The sequence below is a fragment of the Brachyistius frenatus genome, unplaced genomic scaffold (assembly GCF_029030835.1).
Source record: "Brachyistius frenatus isolate BFR_SWC_R1_liver_20210118 unplaced genomic scaffold, ASM2903083v1 Contig_25, whole genome shotgun sequence".
NCBI classification, from domain to species: Eukaryota; Metazoa; Chordata; class Actinopteri; family Embiotocidae; genus Brachyistius; species Brachyistius frenatus.
Genome location: NW_027210624.1, coordinates 79,669 through 101,114, shown reverse-complemented (window position 1 = coordinate 101,114; position 21,446 = coordinate 79,669). Strand labels below are relative to the sequence as shown.

The 21,446-nt window shown below is 42.2% G+C and overlaps 1 protein-coding gene across 1 annotated transcript; it reads right to left on the bottom strand.

Annotated features, from left to right (window-relative positions):
- Positions 1 to 682: 682 nt before the first annotated feature.
- Positions 683 to 20,338, bottom strand: slc22a17 (solute carrier family 22 member 17). The gene is made up of 10 exons (XM_069697930.1): positions 19,775 to 20,338; positions 16,684 to 17,240; positions 12,418 to 12,521; positions 10,495 to 10,649; positions 9,549 to 9,714; positions 8,607 to 8,725; positions 6,803 to 6,908; positions 6,353 to 6,576; positions 5,512 to 5,623; positions 683 to 4,113 (listed from the first exon to the last, which is right to left on the bottom strand). Exons 2-10 carry the CDS (start codon positions 17,155 to 17,157, stop codon positions 3,837 to 3,839), a joined length of 1,737 nt encoding a protein of 578 aa, XP_069554031.1. The 5' UTR covers positions 17,158 to 17,240; positions 19,775 to 20,338; the 3' UTR covers positions 683 to 3,836.
- Between the last annotated feature and the right edge of the window lie 1,108 nt (positions 20,339 to 21,446).

Here is a 21,446-nt window from a genome sequence, read left to right as displayed (position 1 = left end):
TGACAAAGCAAATCTTTGATAGTCAAATCCATCCTACGAAATGCAGGCCAGGAGCAGAAAGCTGATGTTAGCTCCGCTCCCAGCAGAGAGGAGCCGGTTGATGTAACGTTAGCATCAGCAAAAACACCTTCAGTTTAACCCCAGAGCCCCTTAAAGAAAAATAATCTGCACGTTTTTTATAGTCATTGTAAAAAAAAGGCCTCAGCTGTTTGTTCAAAACACCTCATCTGCACGTGGTGTTTCTACCTCTGTAGTTATTGAACTATCAGGACCAGCCTTCAAACTTCTGCAGTAAATTGTGTCTTATAGTTTGTTGGATTAGACTTTTGTTTCGCTGCTACCCTCTCTGCACTTATATTACCTCCTCAGTTTGTTAACTTCTTTACAGTACACGAATAAATACTGAATGTCTGTGTCTTTACTCCTGCTGTTTTTTTGTTTACTTATTTAATCAGAGATTGGTTGTCAGCTTCCTGGAGAGCTTCACCTTCAAGAGCTTCACTGGCAGATCAGATTTTCACAGACAGCGAGAGGATTTTCCAAAACAGATTAGAGAGATAAACAGCAGTTCACACTGAGATATGATCAGGCTACAACTGAGGAGTTATTCCATCATCACACCGAAAATATAAACCCTGCAGAAATAAGTCAGTCTGATGGGCATGTTTTTTTGTTTTTATCAGAAATCATTTAAAAATGTATTTCATGACTGTAGTTAAGTACAGAATTTACATTATTTATAATTATATTGTCTACAGATTTCCTTTGTTTAGCCCAATATCACTAATATGTCTTATGGCACTTTAAAATAGGTACAGAACAGGACAACCTTGATATGTATATCTCCAAAAAAAACTCATAACAGCACAACAAAATCTGAGGAAACATCAAGGAGATCAACACAGTATATGTTAGATGTACTAGTTTGTATAGTCAGGATGACAAAATGATAGACAGATTGTAAATGTATATAAAGTTATGATCAGACATTTCCAGGCACTGCCAAACAGAGAGTCACATGACCTCCACATCACCGTGGAGACGTGGAAAGAGGACAGATCAAACAAACACATTTGAGCCAAACTCAAATTCAACAGGAGACGGGAATCAAACATATAAGCCAGGTTTCCACCAAAAGTCAGCAAAACATTTAGTTCCAGGAACTATACTTCTCAAAGTGCTAAACTTGTTGTCTGCGTCTGGGAAAGTACTACATACTGAGCAGGAACTTCTTAGGGTGCAAAATCAACTTTATTTAACTTAATTTAGACCCTGGTTCCTGCAGTGGAAACAGAGTTAGAGGTACTGAGCTCCTTTAAAAGGTTCCAAGTCTGTATGAAACAGAGCCGTAGGAAAAGAGAGAGAGAAGGACAACATGCACACAAGAGGAGCAGATCCATAAACATCTCAGCGAGGAGGAAATAAGCAGACAGCAAGACAGGTAAACAGATCGGACACTTGTGTGCTTATGGGACAACAAACAATCAGGTGTGTTCAGCAGAAAGGTTTCATGAGGGTTCGCTTACCTGAACATGTCAGAGCTGCGAGATCCAAACCGAATAAGAAATAAATCCTGACAAAATCCAAAATTCATCATTTACAACTAATTAAATGTAAATGTTTCTGTTGTATTCTTCTAATGTGATCTTGTTACATCGAAACATTTCATGCTCTGAAGTTTATACAGCTGCATCAGTTTAAAAAAGCCCATATCTTCTTTATTTAATCTGTTTTATTTGACATGAAATCAGGCTATAGAATCAACTGCATCACACTCATCATTGAACAGATCAGTGTTGTCAGACATAACATTACTCGAGGCAAGTTAATCGTAGTGATAATAATTATCAGTGTATAAGTGTTAGAACTTGTCGAGTGCAACATCCAGAGGAATAAACATTTACTGAAGGCTGACAGAGAAACAAGCCGTCAGCAAAGGAGAGTGTCCTTCATTAAAACTCCTCAGAGCCCAAATTAAACAACCCCTGCTTCCTTTTACTGCCACGCACACATGGAAGCTGGAGGAACAGACTCATCCAGGCACACTATCATGAAGCGCTGACACCGACATGCTTTGGTAATTCTCTATCAAAATTCAAATTTGTGCCATAAGTGATATGGCTCCAGGCAGGGCGAGCAAAACAAAGACGCTGTGAGGAATAAAATATCGCCATGGTGCGTGGCCGAGGGGGAGTCAGGGGTTCATTTGGAGCTCCGGGGCCCTCTTCAGCTCCCAGTCCGACCTCACGGAGCCGACTCATCGGGCCCTTCCTCCATCCAGCATCAAGAAACATTCAGCGAAAATAACAGATGACCTCCACGGCAAAGTCCTGATTAAAAATATTATGTGCCTGCAGATACAAGTGACCGTTTTAAACTTCTACGGTTTGTACCCGTCGATTCTCTTCCAGCCGAGACGGGTCATCTAAAGAGGTATTGAGTAACTAGAAGCTTCTTCAGAAAAAAAAATACAGAAAAAAAAAAAAAAGCCCTTCAAGTGCCTCCAAACATGCAGATAGGAATGTTGTGACAGCTTCACCTTATGGGAAAAACACACAAATTTAACATGTTTTCCACATGTATGACACATGTTTACCACAACATATGATCACATGGGGAAAATATGTGGGAATCAAAATGAGCTTCACACATGACACCATCAAATGTTCCCAGACCACATGTTTCCCATGTCATGTGTGAGTTTTTGCACATGTGAAGTTCGTGTGGTCTTTCTGTAAGAGTCACTGTTTAGATCGATGACGCCAGAAAATGTCAAGTTTATTCCATGTTGCGTCATCTCAAACCAATTTAGCTTAATACTTTAAAATGCCAGGCCTCTGGATAATTTAGTGATTATACTTAATATAAATAAGATATAAATATCACTGGCTCCAGGCCAGAATCAGGAACTGGATTTAGACAGTTTGAACATGAACACTTCCCTTGTTAAAGGACTTTGATCCAAATATTGATAATAGTAGATTTTTGTTCATAGAACTATCCCTTAAATTTGAAGAGATTAGTCAAATTATCAAATGAACCACAATTAGTTTAAAAAACAAAATGAAAAGATCCGAAGTGCACAACACTGCCTCCCCACTTCATAACATACTGTACTGTAAGGTTCCAGCCACGGGGTCTGAAGCCCCAAGAAGTTAAAGAAACTACATTTAGAGTATTTACAAGGCATTTAACACCCACGATCCTCTCTGATGTGACAACATACGTCCGAACACCGCGGTCCGCCCTCGATTAGAGCGCCGCGTGGGCGACTTCTACGACAAACGTCACAGGGATTTATACAAAGCTTTGATTTGTTGTACACATCTCAACACTTCAAAGTGCCGTCGAACGCAGCAAACATGACAAAACGCGGGTTAGGACAAATGCTAAGAATAATTTGCGACTACTCTCCGGCTCACAGTCGGGTCTGAAGTGTCAGCAGTAAGCAGCTAGCATCTCTACGACGGACACACTCGGGAAGGAGGACGGCGTGCAGCAGTGTGTGCTGGTGTGTCTCATATTGGTGGTCGGGGGGCGGAGGGGGGGGGGGCACATGCCTTCCGCTATCTGGTCAGGAAGGCATGGTACGAAAGATGTGTGTGAAAGTCGTGTGTATGTAAATGGCAGGAAACAGAGCAAGGTGAAGTCAATGGCAGCCCACCGGCCTGCGTTTGGAATGACATGTTGGGAAGCTTGGATCACTCGTTCATCATCTTTCCACGATGATCTATTGGAGCCCTTCACTCTCCATCCATCTTTGTTTTTCTTAGTAGCTCTCCTCCCCTGCATGATCATGACAGATGTAAATGTCCCGGCTGCACAGTGAGCCCCTTTTAGGTCTCTGGGTTGGGCGTCGCCAGCAGCGGCACGTTGTCCCTCCTCCTCCTGCCCAGCGGGGGGCGTCTGTACTGCTCCCCGTCGGCCAGCGTCTGGGGCAGCGGCTTCCTCTTGCTCTCGGGCAGCAGCAGGATGGACAGCACGGCCAGCAGGGCCAGAGAGGAGTAGACCACGTGGTGCAGGAAGTAGCCGTAGTGGTTCCGCAGGTCCATGAGCGGGGAGCTGAGGCGGCCGACGCACCCCAGGGCGAGCACGGCACCCACACCGCTTCCCCTGCAGACACAACGCTGCACCTTCAGTGGACTTCAACATTTTCAGACTCACTCACCCTTCACCCACCGACAAAACTTCTACTCATGTCTTTATGGGTTACTTTGATTACCCGTAAAGTAGTACCCACAGGGTTTGTTATTGTGATGATTTGACAAAATATGTAAATAAAAAGGAGGTTATGCTGTTGTATTAGCTTGTTATTTATCTATCAAAGTGAACATTTTGAGGATTTGATGTATAAAAATGACCCGGATTAAATTTATGCTTTTATGGAGGGTTCTTGTCTTTATGTTAAATGAAGATAACTGTTTCCATGTTGTTGCACTTTAGGTCAATGGACCAGCAGCTTTTAGCAGATCCAGTCCAGACACTAAACCTCTGGAGCAGCTTCCCCCTCAGGATAACGTCTTTAACTTCATTATCAGGGTTCAAAGCGCAAATAAAATTAGATTTATTCTTACTGCCATTGAAGGATTAGGCCCAATTTTTAGTTGAGTTAAAGACTCATGGATACTTTCGGGTGTTGTTTTGACTAAATATTGTTTTTAATTGTTATTTTTCTTGATAGATAGATAGATAGATAGATAGATAGATAGATAGATAGATAGATAGATAGATAGATAGATAGATAGATAGATAGATAGATAGATAGATAGATAGATAGATAGATAGATAGATAGATAGATAGATATTTAGTTTATATATATATATATTTAGTTTTTATTTATTTATTTATTTTGGATGGCCTAATTAGTTTCAATCTAATCTGTTGTATTTGAATTCTGTCTGTGCAGCGCTTCAGTCAACATCTGTTGTGTTTAAATGTGCTTTACTACTATTTAAAATGGGAGAACTGTTACTATTGTACTTCAACCATTTATCCATTACTTTCAGTGAACTGTTCAGCCTCCTCTGCTCTCTTAGTAACCACATGTTTCCTCTTTCACTCCTGTTATAGCTGACTCACTGTGAACATCTTGTCTAAACCCATATTTTCACTTTTTTGAATTTATTTACAATCTCCAGTAAGGAAGTTCCCTGATTGGAAATCACCAGAAATTCTCAACTTGTTTTTATTTTATTCCTTAATTTTCACAAAAACAAAAGCGAACCTCCCATATGTAATTCTGTGAGTGAATCTTGTTAATTAGGGGGTTTTTTTTCATGTCAGAAAACTTCTCCTCATTATTAATAGATATTTATGGAAATTTCCTCTTTCCTCCCTCAAGATTTACTGCATTTTTCATGTTCAGATTCATCCTTACAGCACTTATGGCCTAAACAGCCTCTTTTAAAGAGAAGAAAATATGCAATCATTTTTACTTAAACTACATGGAGGAAAAGACCACATTAAATGTGAGTTAACGTCATTGTTTTTCTGACTGCAGAGTTTTTTACCTGATGACGGTGGGCATGACCTCCGCAGTGAAGAGGATGCAGAGGGAGGCGGTGGCTTGCGAAGAGAAGAGACCCAGCACTGAAAAGACTGTGATGGCTGTCTCACTGAGATCTGTCAGGGGGGAGGGGGAGAGGGAGGAGGAGGAGAGACAAGCATCAAGAATTATGGACTAGCTCGAAGGGGGTGCAGCATTTCTATCTCTCAGATATCGTGATGTTGGTTTCCAATCTAGAGCACTGAATCAACCTGCAACATCCTAATTCCCTCATCTTTCCCATACCGAGTAATAATTAACCACCGAGCAGAGGTCACCTAAAGCCTTATCAACGCCCAGTGCGACTGCCCCCTCAGCCTTTGATGCATGATTAAAGCACAGCGCCTGACACGGCTTTGACTTTGCTGTCACTGCAGTGTCCTACATAAAAGTGGGAGTCATACTCTTCTGCAGCCACAAGGGGGGGGACGCAGGTCAACAATAGATGTGAGTTTCTACACACAATGTTGTGGAAAAACAAAGGCTCCCCGGTCACATTTTTCCATGGACAGACCTGACCGGTTTGCTTCATAATGCATGAAGCACGAGTTCAACATGACGTGCATGATGAGTTGATGATCTAATACGCCCTGAGGTCAACTTTCAAATGAGCTAACATTTCACTGTATTCCAGTTAAGATTGAAAGAAACAAAGATTTGAATCCAAACACTAGCCTCACATAAAGCTCCCTTAACAACAGGAGGACTGCATCCACCTTGTGGCAAAGTCTATTAATAGTTTTCCTTTTTGACCCTAGATTCACTTGGAAGAAACTAAATTCTGCTGCCAGCTGAAGCCTGCTTACACTCCATGAGTCCCAGGAGGATCAAAGAGGCGAGTCCCGTCATCGTCATGAAGAGGAGCAGGATGCCACGACGACCCCACCTGTCTACGGTCGCCCAGAGCAACAGCCAGGCACCGCCCCCGGCGCACACAGACAGCAGGTACGTCCAGTAGAAGCTGGGGGCGGTGCCTCTGACGTCACCTCGGAAAGAGCTGTAGCAGTGACTAATGCCGTGAGAGATGAATCTGAGGGAGGAAGGGCAGAGAGACAAAGAGTGAGCAGTCGTGTCATTGCATGCCGGTTCTAAAAAGGAGAAAGGAGGGAACTGTTAAGAATCAGTGAGCAAAGGTGAATGTCAAAACACTTTGAGGATGAAGTATGAGACTGCAGCGAGTAAAGTGTGACGCAAACAGAAAGGAGTGGAAAACTGCACCCGTGCTAAATTATTGTCAAGAGTGTGGGATGACTTACGAGGTGAAGCCGAGCACACACATGTTCTTCCAGATGTTCCTGCTGTGGAAAAGCTCGGGGAAGGACAGGTGGGGGCGCGAGGAGGGCGCCGGGTCTGAATCCAGCTCTGCAGAAAACAAACAGGACAAAATCAGAGTCGCTCTTTTTAATTCACAGCCAAGCAACTCAGCGGAGGTCTGACCTGGTTTCTCAATAATCAATAGCTCACTGTCAGCTTGTTGTTAATGTGAAAAGACCCAAGAGTTCACAAGTAGAATCAATGTAGCCCTAATTTCTATTGATAAGGTTATTCAATAGCTTCTAAAACTACAGCAATAAATTTGCATTCATTAGCATAAGCATTTAATAACACACGGTGATTTGATCATAAGCAGATTTGTATCTGTTGTGTTGGTAATTAATGTTTGTATAAATTTTTTTTTTTTTTTTTAAAACGGAGGTTCCACAACAGATTACAAAAGACATATTTTATAGCACAGCCGTAATCGTTTAAACCATCCAAATATGTTATATGACAACTTTATATGACTAAGAACTATTTTCATAATCATATTTATCAATTGCATTTCAATCTATGTTTTAATATTTTACTCTCTTTGGCAAAACTCATGGACTGATGAAGACCATGTGATGAAGCTGAAAGCTGTATATGAAATCAAGGAGGTGAACCTTGATTTAAATCTTTTGTTGTTGTTAAACTACGATGTATAAATATTTGTGTCTCAATTTGTTTTCAGCACATTTAAAAAAGTTTAGATATTTGATAAATATTTTAGTTGCACACTGTAAGGATTTGTTTGTGTAATAATATGATAATCAAATCAAAACTTAATAAAATGCTGTGTTATCAATCACTTATTATCTTCAATAGGAGAACTGCTGACTAATACGTGCACTACTTAAAAATATGGTTCTATTTAAAACTACATTACAGCGTGTTCTAAAGGGTTTATATTCTGCTCTGCTTCTCTGGAGACCGTTGAATTGACCAAACCATCATCAATCAATAGAGAAACAAAGCTGCATCATTGGGATCAGCGTTATAGACACTATAATGTTAGTGTCAAATAATACAAATAATAAAAAAATTTAAAAAAAAGTTTTTCTGATGTCCACACAGCTTTGCAAGAGTAGTCATGTCTGAGACTACAATGGTTCAGATAAGAAGTCTTTATCAGCTCAAAAAGCAGAAAACACTCCATCAGTTTGACAATCTGTTATTTTTCCTATATTTTAGAGAGAATTGCTAATAGACGTGATTTTGAACTGATTACACGTTTCCAGTGTCCTCTATAGAAAAGTATTATTTTCTTCTGTTTGGGTCTCTGAGACTGCAGCTGTAAAAATATGGTTAAATACCATCAATTTCCGTAACCTACACTGTCCGTGGTTTGAGCTGACGGTGCTGTTTACACAGCACGACCCCACAAAGTCACAAACAAATCCCAGATCATTTGGATTTAATTTAAATTAAAGTTACACACCAGGTCCAATAGGAATGGGCCGTTACATGTTCACATCCCGAGGAGCATATTTATATGTAAACGGTTGCAGTGAATATCCAGCTCAGGTTATTTTCTACCAGCACGTCATTATGGCCCATTATAATTCCACTTTTAAGCGGGAACCATGTCCCTTAAATAAATCATGAATTATAATTGAGCATCATTACCTGCTCCTGGCGGCGGTTTGTCATAGGGACTCATACCTTGAAATGCACTGCAATAAGTAAACCGTAAATAATGCAGGCTTCGTAACCTGAACGTCCACTCAACCCTGCAGTGACGCGAGAATCCAAACACACCTGTGAAGCTCTCGTCGTCCCTCATGTTGGAGTTTCTTCTCTCGCTGAACGCGTTCATGTCGGCCGATCGCTCCGACAGAAGGAGCCAGCGAGGAGACTCTGGAAAGACCCCAGGAACGCTGTAGGAGAGCGAAAGCCAAATATAAGTCCAGCTTTGATCTCAGGTGACCTTTACACAGCACCACAAGTATTTAGAGGCTTTAAGATTTAGCTGCTTTTGCTGAAAATCTGCTCCTCCGACATGGAAAACAACAAAGTAACAGAATTCTGTAATCCTCTATTATTAAAACCTGTAATTCATTGCCAGTAATCTTTTTCTAATCTCTGTTAATTTGGTTTTGAAACTGCAGCGGAGGCTTATCGTATCACAGAGATCTGTGAGGACTGAGGACCTTAAACAAAGTAGCTCTAATGTCTTCTGACGTGAGCTTGAAAGGCTCAGTGTGACCGGGGGATTGGAATCAATACAATCAAACAAAGCTTTCAGCAAGTCAGTTGGCATCAAGACACTTTATCAAATGACAATCAGGTTCCTTCATTCTCGTGTCCTTCTCATTTATCTTCATGACACTGGAAAAGTAAAGACATGAATTTAAAAAACTAAACAAAACGGGAACACTTAGAAACAAACCTTCAGTGTGGCTTCAAAGTGTGAAGAGTTTTCTATATTTTTGAATAAATACAACCTAAAAGATCATCAGATTTTCATTCAACTCTTCAAAGTAGATAAAGAGAATCCCAATTAAATAAATGAGATTAAAAAAAAAAGAATATAATACTTAGTCATTTATTTATTTATTTATTGAGGAAAATGATTCATATCTGTGAGTGCTCTCATTATCTGGCGTGACCCACTTGTGAAGCAAAAACTGCAGCTATCTGCCGTTCAAACTTTCAAGCACCACTGTTCACATACAAACAAACAAACACACACACTCGTACCCGTAGCTGAGAAACAGTGTTAACGGGGCAGCTCCGGCTCCCAGGAGGCCCCTCCAGGACTGGCAGCCGAGGGCCACGGCCAGCAGCAGCAGCTCTCCGGCTACAGTCATCAGTCCGGCCAGCATGGTCACCACCAGCCGGAGAGACGGCTCACACAGCTCCAGGCCTGACCAACCAACACAACGGCAGTCTTCACTAACACACCTCTGCACTATTTATTTACCAACCTATAACACACTCTGTTTACATGTAAACACTTTCTATGTGCTCTGATTCAAGCTTTTGACTCTTTGAGAAAGTGACACTTAAAACCTGGAGACTAATTCCTTTAAGTCCTCGTGTCAGTGAGAAAAGAACAAAATAATAACTGCAAATAATGTTTTGTGCGTGTTGTTAAAAAAGCATCTGCAGGCATTTTCTGGGTGTTCGTGTGCCTCTTGAAGGATTGTCAGGAAGCGGATGAGCCTGAGCAGACGATACAGTCAGTGCTGTACGAACAGGGCAGATAGCCAGAACACATTTGTGCTACTGACCAATAAAAAGTGCCAGATGAGGAGCTATAGTGCATCTGCACATAGTGCACATGAAAATGTGTCTTTAAAACGTTTTTTTTATGACACCGCTCATCTGTACAAAACCTGTTTCTTTAACAAATTCCTGCAGCTTTAGACATTATTTTAATTGCCCTCTCGTTTTGATTTTCCATGTGTTCAGTCATTAAGCTGCATTAGTGTAAAGGAATGGTTACATCCTAAGTAAAGGTTAGTAGGTTTGTTACTGCACAAGAGAGGAAAAACAACCCGATTCATGCTGCAGCGACATCATAAAGAAAAACAAAAACCAACGAGACCAAGTGGGTCGTTTTTCTGCTTTTCTGCATGTCTGTCTGGTGCAGCAGGTGATGTATTGATTTGATTTCACTGAAACAGACTGGCAAAATACTCACGGGTGATGTACAGCGTAAGATAGACTCCTGCACTCGAGGCCGCCAGACAGAAACGCATGACGATGAAGATGGACGGGTACGGAGAGACACACACCAGCACCCCGAACACCACCGACAGAGTCAGAGAGGTCAGCAGGGTCTTGGTCCTGCCCAGCCTGCAGGGCAACACAACACACACACACACACACACACACACACACACACACACACAGGGGATTTGGAAAGTCCGAAAAAACAAGCAACACCATTTTCTAATTGTCAAAGATAAATTGATATTTCAATTAAAACATGTGTTCCTTAAGAAAATATGATCAGTTTTGTGAATTCTACACTTTCACAGCATTTTGTCGTTTCATTTTTCACTTTCATGTAATTTATAAAAGCTCAGACTGCAACAATTCATTTTGACACCGTTTAGTCATCGCCAACGAATTTCCAGTGTCACATCCACAAACCTTGTAGTGCGACGTCATTGAAGAACAGTGACGTGGCGTCTGGGACAAAACACAACGACAAAAGGTCTAGCATGTCAGAATTTGCGTGTGTCCCGACAAAGACACGGCAAGACTTCATGGCGCTTTTAATGCCAAATGTTGCATAGTTACGGTCATGAAAGACCCGCATATCCTGTAGTCTCAGGCCGTCTCAAGACGAACAAAGTAATGTGGCCAAAATTAGTCTGTACAAAAAGAGTTCTAGATCAAAAATGTCAGGCAGCTTGAAAGGCCTGATTTTTCTGAAACCGAATTCTTATTTTAAAACCACCTGTAGATGCGTTTTCAAGTAAATGATCTACACGTATTAATCAACACTGTCAAAAAGAAAAGCTGCAGTCACAAAGATTGACTGAAATTGAAATTCGAACTTTAAAACAGCTCAAGTCTAAACAACTGATCACTAACGATCGTGAATGAATGGCATGAGTCGCCGGTTTTCAGCCGCATGCGGGCGCAGCAGCTTTGTTTCCGACGGTGCAGATTAGCGCTGCTCCTTTTTCTTCTTTGCTTTCCCCCAGGAGGCAGCATTAATTCACTCGTTTTAACAAACAGATGCTCTGCTCAATTGGTCTGCAAATTAATGAGGGCTGTTAGCTGATTAATCTGGCATCATCTCCTTCACAATTCCTCCAAAAACTACAGCTTCCCCCTTTCTAAACAACACAGAGCGTTCCGCTGCATCAATTAGCGGAGGCTGCCGAGCATGAGGTCCTGAGGGCCAGATAAGTAAAGCTTGCAAAGGTAAAAAGGTGCACATCCTTCAGCATCAATGTCTGTGCTATTAGTAGCTTGTGTGCGTTTGTAATACAGTGTTGAGCTTTCCTTCAGTAAAAATCAGGTTTTGTTTTTTTTCCTCTCACTCTCTTTTCCTCGCAGTGATTAAAAAGCAGCATCATGAAATGGCATTTGGGCTGCTTGATGATAAATGTCTCTGCTGTCTGATAGAAGAACCACTGCCAGGCGTAGGGAATCTCTAATTTCCTTTCAACATCTATGTCACTTGATGTGCGTGAGTGTACAGGTCTGTGCATGTTGCATGAAGGACTGGAAGGTAGTGAAACTGCAAAGTAAGAAAAGAGAGGCAGGAAATTGAGGAACAAAGTAATTCAGCAGGACAGATGTCTGCACACAGCTGGACTGAGTGTCACTGATTCACGTAAACCCGTGTGTGTGTGTGTGTGTGTGTGTGTGTGTGTGTGTGTGTGTGTGTGTGTGTGTGTGTGTGTGTGTGTGTGTGTGTGTGTGTGTGTGTGTGTGTGTGTGCCGTCACAACGAAGCCACAAATAAAGTCTCCGATTTGACATTTATGAACAGAACCTCTTGGGTCGTATGTTCTGTCTTCTCCGAGTGTTTAATCGCGCCGGCTGTCAGCCAGTAAACACAAGAACCTGCAGGAAACACCGCTGCGTGACCGAGCATACATTACCTGTCGGCGGCGTAGCCCAAGCCGAGGCAGCCGGTCAGGACGCCCAGGATGAAACACACCTCCTCCACCGGGACGAGCCAGTATTGACCGCACACCAGATCCCACTGGACGGCACAGAGAGACGAGAGGGAGAGCCGTCTGTCAGTTATAATCTGTCCAAGTTAATGTAACCACGCGCATGTCGGAGACAGGTAGATATCAGGTAGACATCAACACGCATCAGGACATTCAGGAAGTGGATTCACCACCTTTAAATGACAACAGGACAGCAGACTTCAGCAAATTATAAACTGGCAAACTGTCAGTGAACTGAGGACTGCATGATTTCAAGCCCTTCGCCAACATGTATAACATTACAATCTTGAATGATTCATGAAGAAATGTGCATTTGGCAAATTAAATTACCTCATTAATTAATTAGGTACTTGGATTCAAGACTCCAAGAAAAGAAAAATGTCCAACATGAAGTAATGAAATTATATTTTTGAGATGCTAAAAGATTATGAGTGTCTGCTCCTTCCTGTGTGCAGTGTCGGTGATACTTCTACTGTTTTTGGTTTCAGTTCATTTGTGCTCATTGATAAATAATTATGTGGAGAGTTTAAGGTGAACACAGAGCTGGATTACAGAAGGAGAATTGTGGAAAGCCGAAATGGTCCTGCTCATAATGCAGCCTCAGGAAGAAGCAACCACATCCTATTATTGCATTTCTAATTGGAGGAGAGTGGGTCAATGACTGTAAACATTAGTATTAGTACCAGGAACGATACAAGTATGTTGTAATAACATTATTATTACACGTAAAGGACCGTCTGGTCACGTTTACTGTATTTATTGACTGTATAAAGCAGTGCAGCCACATGGAAAGTCAGCATATCTGATCTGAGAGCAGACAGTTTTTATTGTTGTTGTTTTTTTTAACAGAGTTTTAATCACATTAAACAGACCACTGATTTGCATTTACAGCTGAGCTCTGCTGACGGCGCTGTCTGCTGAAAGCAAAAAGGTTTTAATGATCTGGAGGGAGCGAGAGCCGGTGATAGAAATGAAAAAAAAAAAAAAAAAGCCCGTGCATAATTGGAACTCGTGCACAGAAACATAAAAGCCTGTCACATAACATCAGCTGTCCTGTTGCTGAGCCACAACACAGCACACTGAGCGGGTGAAGGGCAGCACAGTAACCCTTCCTGCTCATAAGAGTGGAATGTTTTCATTGCATAACATGAGGAGGTGGTGGGGGGAGGGGGGGGTGAGAGGGGAATGCACACATACTAGTACTGAAACTCCCCCAACTGGTTTGTGCCTTGAGGGAGGACTGAAACCTGCCATCTTTTCTTCATCCTCATCATATTCTATTTCTGACACCAGCGCATTTTAAGGAGGAAACGTGTCTCACTGTCAGAAAATCTCAACTGACACTTCACAAATTTATATTTAGTTTTCAGTGTTGCCATCAGTCAGACCAAAGACCAGTGACGTTCAGATCCGATGCGAGGTTACATGTTTTTAAGATCATTTTTCTGCTTGAAGGAAACGACAACTAGTAAAAGGACCATATGAATAAAATCTTATATCAGCACATCTATATATTCTTCAATAAGCTTAGAGAACCACAGTATAGACACATTAAGTGGAGTTTGCCTTTTGTGAAGTGACACAAGTGTTTATTGATTAGTGGCTGAGGTAAAGCTGATCAGAGGACTTCCTGCTTCCTGCTCAGCAGACTGCCGACTCAGCAAAGCAAAGCAGCACTGGAGGAACAGATCACCCTGACCTTAAAATATACTTTCGGAGCTAAACACGACATATGAAGAGCCAAAACATGTCTGTCTCTTTGTCTGTCCGTGTCGCTCGGAGTTAACTATAAGTACATTCTTACTACACAGATACGTTTGCTAAACACGCTCTTTCTAAATGCTTCTCCAAACAGCATTTACGCATCTTTAGTTCGCTGCAATTTGGTGGGTGGATCACCAGAAAAGTGGACTAATACCATAGACCGGAGGGCTGGGTGTGGTTCCCAAATCAGTGGGCATAGAAATAAAAACAGGCCTGCAGACCGAAGAGGGACCGGCCTGGTGAAACAGCTGGCTGGGCTCTGTTAAACACATTAACAAGAGTAGCACAATGACCTCAGTTCTGACAGGAAATGCATGTTATTGCTGTGATTCTCAACACTGACCATGTAAGTCAAAATGTCAGCTAGTGCACACATCAAGACACAAACATGGCTGCAGCATTTTCCTGCTGTACTTATCACAATGGCTCCCTGATATCCACAAAAATAATACAAAACATGTAAAACACACCGATACTCGTCCGTTTCATTATTATGAACAGTGTTTGTATCCACAGCCGCAAATTTAAGAATCGGGCAATCTTAATAAACATTTTTGATTTCGTTCACATTTGGTGCAATCCTCTTTGAACAGTGGTTATTTAGTTGATACAGGGTTATTTTTAAAACCTGTCAATAATCCTGATGTTTTTTAGGAGACACACAGCTGCGTTAAGGTAAAGTAATAATTTCACAGCATGTTCTCATCTTCCACCGTAGCTCATCTTCAGCCTGTTGTTTCAACACGGTGATTAAGGCAAGAAGTAAGTTGGAGTTAAAAGGTTGGAGATGTAAAGTTGTGCCCTTGAAGTTCAAATCCTCCCAGCAGTGAAGCAAATGATTAAAAGTTACCAAGCTAAACTTTGTAAATAGTTACAGAGGGAGTGAGGCCTTTAAAAAGAAACCATTCCTATATTTGTGCATTTGTTTTATCCCATTAAGTTTAAATTGCTGCTAATAAAATGCCAAAACTTTTAGGATTGATTTTGCGACTTGTTTTATTTTAGGACACTTGCTATCTTTCTATCTCAGAAGTAATCTGGATTTAAACAGGGATTATTATCCTTTAGTGAAGTGTTTAAGAAAACTCTGATCCTTGTTTCTCTGAAATCTCCCTCTCATAACACTGTCCAGTCGTTATGTAGGTAAAACATTATATTTCTGAATGAGTTACCGAGTATAATCCAACCTGGCTTCACAAACATCAAGGGCTCCTCTCAGGGCTGAATGAAGGTCTGATGAAGACCTTGAAGGAGCAGTGGACTGTGTCTCCAATCATGTATTTCCGTACTTACACTCACCATTTTAAAATCTCATAAATGCACGACGAGTACCCGCATGGTGCACTCAAAATTATCAAAAGATTTGGCGTAAAATGCTGGAAAGTTCTCACCCTCAACGTCGTGGAAACAGAAGCCCCACTGACCCATTTATAATCTGCAGCGTCTAACGAAGCTAAAGCTGTTGTGGAATGCCACACAATATAAATACAAGTTGTAAATATTCACACAAACGTGTTAATTTTTGACTGAGTACTGTGTGTGCGCCGCAATAAACACGCGTCAGAATGTCTCACCAGACGCCAGATGTAAAAACTCTTTCGACGGGGAAATACAGAGATTTACTTGGCAGTAATGAATTTAATCAGGATGGTTTGAACTTGTTTTAGCGAAGAGTTAAATGTGACAAATGTTCATTTATATGTAAAAGTCCGACAAGCCTCCGATATCCTCGACATATCTCTCTCCGATACCACTTGAGTGAAACAGATGAACACATTTCAGAAAGGGGGGGGAGGTGTCCAACCTCTCCCCCCTACACAACCCTCCCCACAGTGAAATGAATGTCTAACAATCCTCAGACATGTAAACAAGGGCCATCTTCACTCGTGATGGGAATATTCCATCAACTGGTACTAAAATCCAACAGAATAACCTGATTAGTGATAGAAACAAGAGGGAGTGATGGGGGGGGGGAGCACAGGAGAGACACTAAACCCACACAGAACAGAACCACATGAATGTTTTTATGCTATCATGAGCAAATATTGTGGTTTGACAGTAATGTGTGTGGAACAACAGCATCAGACTGGGATAACCTCAGCCAGTCTCATATGAACACACGTGATAACCTGTGCCTGCTTCAGAGGAGCTGCTCTGTAGCCCTCAGGGGACCTTTTGTACAACTTGTAAGCACAAATATGTGCCGCTAAATTCAGGTTTAGCAGACCTTTGCAAAAATTGAGCCTGCATACGCAGCATGACCCTGCTGCATATAAATACAGTATTAAAAAACAAGAAACAAACCCCAAAAAAACCACTGTTTTCAGCATTTTAAGGCCCTTAATCCATACATAAACAAAAAGGAAGCCTACCCACACTAATATAACACAATCCATAACTAGAGAGGATCCAAGGCCGGAGATTTACCTCGGTAACGATGTTGTTCTTCAGCCCTTCTGTGACGTTGTAGTCCCAACCGGCCTCGCAGTCCACCACAGCTGACTGGCTGCCGTTGGCGTACTCCTTACACTGGGACAGGCGCCCGCTGTCCCCGGGCCTCGCCCCCTTCTCCCAGGGCAAGGAGGCGTTCAGCACCTCTGGCGATGGCAGGGGGCCCGGCAGGTGGCAGTGGTGGTGCGGGGAGAGGGTGATGAGGGGGTCGGAGGAGAGCAGGAAGGCCAGGAAGAGGTTGGGCAGGATGGAGAGCGCGATCAGCACCCTCTGCTTCTTCCGGCCCAGAGCCAGCACCATCACCTCCCCCGTGGGGGGCAGCGAGGGCGGAGCTGGGAGGGAGGAGGAAGACGGGGCTGGGGAAGAGGGCACGGGGGAGGAGGGGAGGGATGGAGGGGGAGCAGGGCAAGGAGAGGGGGAGACCAGCGGCGGTGAGTCCGGGGACGTCATCACTGGAGGTTAAAGGTGCAGGTGAGGGGGAGGTTGTCCAGCCGGTTGGTCTCCAGGCAGGAGGGTCGAGTTGTGGGAGAGATCTGCGTGAGCAAAGAGTGACATCCGTTCAAGCAGCCAGTAGAAGACCGACATGAAAACAGGCTTCAATGGTTCATGTCGAGGCCTACTGACATTTTTGACATGGCAAAGTAATGTAAAAAATAAAATGAATGATGGCTTCAGATTCAAGGTCGACAAACTGCGGCACTTAGAACAGAGCCATCAATAATGTTATCAGCAATACATGTGCTTTACCACAAGTTACACTTATTGATATAATACGGCCTACTGACCGATCTCTCTTTGTCTTTAACATAAGAAGCTGCAAATGAAGAGTTTCCATTTCCAAATCCACAGGACTTAATGCAAAAAAAAAGTAATTTTCCAACTTGCAGACTTGAAATACAGTAAAAAAAAAAGAAAAAAGAAAGAAGAGTAAAAATATCCAGTCAATTATTTATCATTCTGTCATGTGATTTAAACCCTAAAGGCACTTGATCCTACATTTCCCATAATGCAACTCTATAGCAGCCTTCTGTTGACCTTCCTCGACTCTTAACGCATCCCGTTTTCAATTACCACTTTTAAGTCACAAGGCCAAGTTAAGATAACTGATGATGTCACTATAACATCATCAGGGTTATTTACAAGTAATATAATGCCTTTTAAGTTTGAAATACCGAAAAACAAAACATTAGATTGTACTGAAACATGTCATATAGAAGTAACTCGTGTAGTTGGCTGATGCAGCTGGTCTCGTTCACGTAGCAGACCTGTAGCTGTTGGAGCGCATGCTGCATGTCATTTGTAAACTCTTGACACCAACGTGAAAGTTCACATGAACATGAACCGTCAAACCGCTCCAAAGGAAAAATTCCACGTGCAGCAGATTGTCTATATTATCTGATTTGGTCCATCTACTTTAACTGAAACTGAGAAGCTTCATTTAAATAAAGAAAACCGAGAGTAAACCGAGTCCACCTGAGAGAAGCAGAGCTGCGAGATAACACCTGCTGTTTTACTGTCAGTGTCGACACGTCAGATTATCTAATATTTTAATATCATTTGTGAAGCAAAAATGCTCCCAACACTTTCTGTCTCCGGCCTCCCAGCTGGGAGAATTTTGTGTTTTTTTGTAAGAGATTAAAGAATAAAATGTTCAGACAAAGGAAGCGATTTGATGAAACCCCTTTGAGCTTCCACCTAGAAAACCTTTAATCCCAGAACCTATGTCCAAAACAAACAGAAAGGTTCCTTAAAACAATTGTTGTCTGAGAAAATTAAGCAAGTTAGTCTGATGACACACTGCAGGTCTGTCTTCTGAGATTTAATGGTGGTTGGCAAACAATCTTATAGCTGTATTACCGCCACCTACTGGACTGGAGTGGAGTAGGACTCCGCTGACATCCGCCAACCAAAATACAACCTGGACTTTATCTTTGATCCATTTGTTGTTAGGTTTGTTTTTTTTCTGTTGCTCCATGTGGATTTGTCGCAGCACAATAAACAAAAAAAAACAAGCTGCAGATTTTTTTTTTTTTTTTTTTTAAATACAGTTTAAATAAAACACTGTGAGCAGTCTACAGCGCAGCAGGCCCCAATCCTCAAATATCCCGAACTTTGGAAAAGTACTTCCCCCCCGAGCAGGAACAAACATTTGGGGGGGTAAAATAATCTCCCTGGAATTGAATTAAGATGCTGGTCCCTGTGGTGGACAGGCAACTACAGGAATGGAGTTCCTCAAAAGGTTCCTAGTCCCTGGGGAAGGTTCCTGCAGTAGGAACATGGTTTAGGATGCACATTTTTCACTATTAAACATTTTATTGACCAAATGAAAAAAAGGTGAGAATAAACTGTAATTCAAACCAGCTAGTCATTTTTTTTTTAGTTGATGTTTATCAAACATTAGCTACCGATGACAGGTCTAACACACTTTATGGGTTTTATTATGTCCAAATCCTCAGACTGTTTATCCCCAATTTAAGAACAAAAAACAAAAAAACAAAAAAAAAAGACTCAAGAGACTCCAATCAAAGGAGTGTTTTGTTGTTGGTTGCAAACCAAAGAGACGGAAACAAACCCAAGAACTGGAAAAGAAAACATGATGTGTTTTCAGGGAGGAGGGAGCCCACTGAAAGCCCTTCCCTGTCTCTGTGCGTGTGTCCCCGGCTGAAGGCTGGAATGTGAACAGCCTTGTGTTCCTCTCCGTCGGTGCACATGGTGCTCCTCCAGCAGCCAGCAGCCAGGGCTGCCGTGTTTTCCTCGCACAGGGCCAGGAAGTCTTGCAAAAAGGAATCGCGCAGGGTTACATAAGAGCTTTTTACACAAAAGGGTGGGGGGGGGAGAGAGGAGAGGACGTGGGGGGAATGTAACACACGGGGGTCTGGCTGGCCTCTCTGTGGGAGTACTGACGCCGAGAAGGAGAGCGGCAGTGTGGGGAGAGTAAAGCGGAGGTGGAGAGGGGGGGGAGAGGGGGGAGCAGCTGGACCGAGCAGACACCTGCCCCGGCAGACTGGACGGAAACACACAGCTGCTGTCTGCCTGCCTCCACAACCAAACATTTACTGTTACTCACCCTTTAAAATGCTGCTAAATGTGAGCCACGGTCCTCCTACTGCTCCAACATCCACAACATTTGCAGGGCGAGAGTGGAGACCGAGGGGAGACCGAGGGGAGACCGAGCAGAGAGGGGTTTCACCGCATTCACCGTACCTCCTCTGCGCCTCGACGCCGGTCCGCTTTGTCTGGTACACGAAAAGACATTTCTGTCCCGGAGAAGTGTTGAAGCCTCTGAAGAGCACCAGCAAGGACACCGGACTCCTGTTCGCCCCGACCCGAGCACAGCTCACCCTCCGCCACTTGGACATGTGATGATGCCCGCCGGGGATGCTGGACTTGCTCTCCTCCTACCAATGGTGAACAACGGCCTCGGTTAGTCCACGTTTCTGCCTGCCGACATGACACCGAAGAATTAAATAACGCATAGCTGTGTCCGACATCACCTTAAAGGGAAACGCGTCGTCGGGAGGCGGGTCGCGGACAAAGAGCGGCTGGAAAACTGCAGAGAGCAGCCTGTTTTAAAGGGAGCAGCTCCGCCGGCAACACTTCGACTCAAATCGGCCAACATCGTCAAAGCGACGTCCCCTCGTCTCACTGCTGTCGAAGATCGTGTATAATAAGTGCGTCGATCACTCAGCGAGAAATTCAACCTCCGCTCAAGTAATGACCAGCCAGATGTTAAAACTAAAGGGTGTATGAAAAATATCAATTATGGAAGACCATTAATTAACATTCGCCTAAATTATAACGCGACATACAGTTAAAATACAACTTTTTACGACACTTTAGTTGTCAAATACGCTGATTTTCATGGCACTCTTGTGAGTCCAGGTCTTTTTTGGGTAAACTGTGTTTTTTTTTTTTAACCCTGACCACACTAGATGGCAGTATTGTAACCTGTCTTCAGTCATTTCAGTTTTCCACCTCAATTTAACAATGTAAACAGAAACAAATAGCACAATAACAGTTTTCCTAAATACGATTTTTTTTTTTTAAACGAAATATAATTTTGCTTACAATATCACAACATTTTGCAATATATTGAATCATAATCCTGTATTATAATAAATGTTACGTCGCCAGATTCTTGCCAATACTGAGACTGAATTATCATTTTTGTTAGAAATGAGACTTTAGAGTTGTCAGCCTTTCAGTGAAGAGTGTACTGAAGAGATCCTTGGAGCAATAACAAGCTATTCCTGACTTCTCACGTCTGTGTTTTGTTTTTTGTTTTTTTTATTTAGCCTTTATTAGCCTTGTCAGTTGATATAATTGTGGTTATTTATTATTGTGGTTATTTATTACTGCTTTACTATCTAGTATTTAAGCCTACAGATCATTGAACATAATCATTATTAAAGTTTAGAAATCGGCTATTTTCACTGCTGAATAGTCATTTAGTTGTCTTGGTTTTTAAGAAAAATATCAAAAAAAATTTAGGTTTTTAATTTCTCACTGTGGTAAATACTAAAACTTTTCCAGAGAAATAAATATTCTTATTAGTAAGAACAATTTGCACAGAGAGCAAAACTATTTGTAGTGATAAGTTTGATGGACATTAAAGAGAGTACACAGAATCTGTATCAGAGTGATACATCTGCTTAATGCGTACTCTCTGCTGCAGAAGACCTACACGTAGTTGTCTGCCGCATGGTGGAGCCATAAATCATGAACCGACAGATGAAGTA

Coding starts and splice junctions, on each gene's coding strand:
- slc22a17 (XM_069697930.1), bottom strand. CDS start 17,157: ATGACGTCCCCGGACTCACCGCCGCTGGTCTCCCCCTCTCCTTGCCCT. Junction 6,577..6,802: donor TGTGTGCTCGGCTTCACCTC/GTAAGTCATCCC, acceptor TTCCTCCCTCAG/ATTCATCTCTCACGGCATTA. Junction 4,114..5,511: donor GTCATGCCCACCGTCATCAG/GTAAAAAACTCT, acceptor TTGTGTCTGCAG/GGGAAGCGGTGTGGGTGCCG.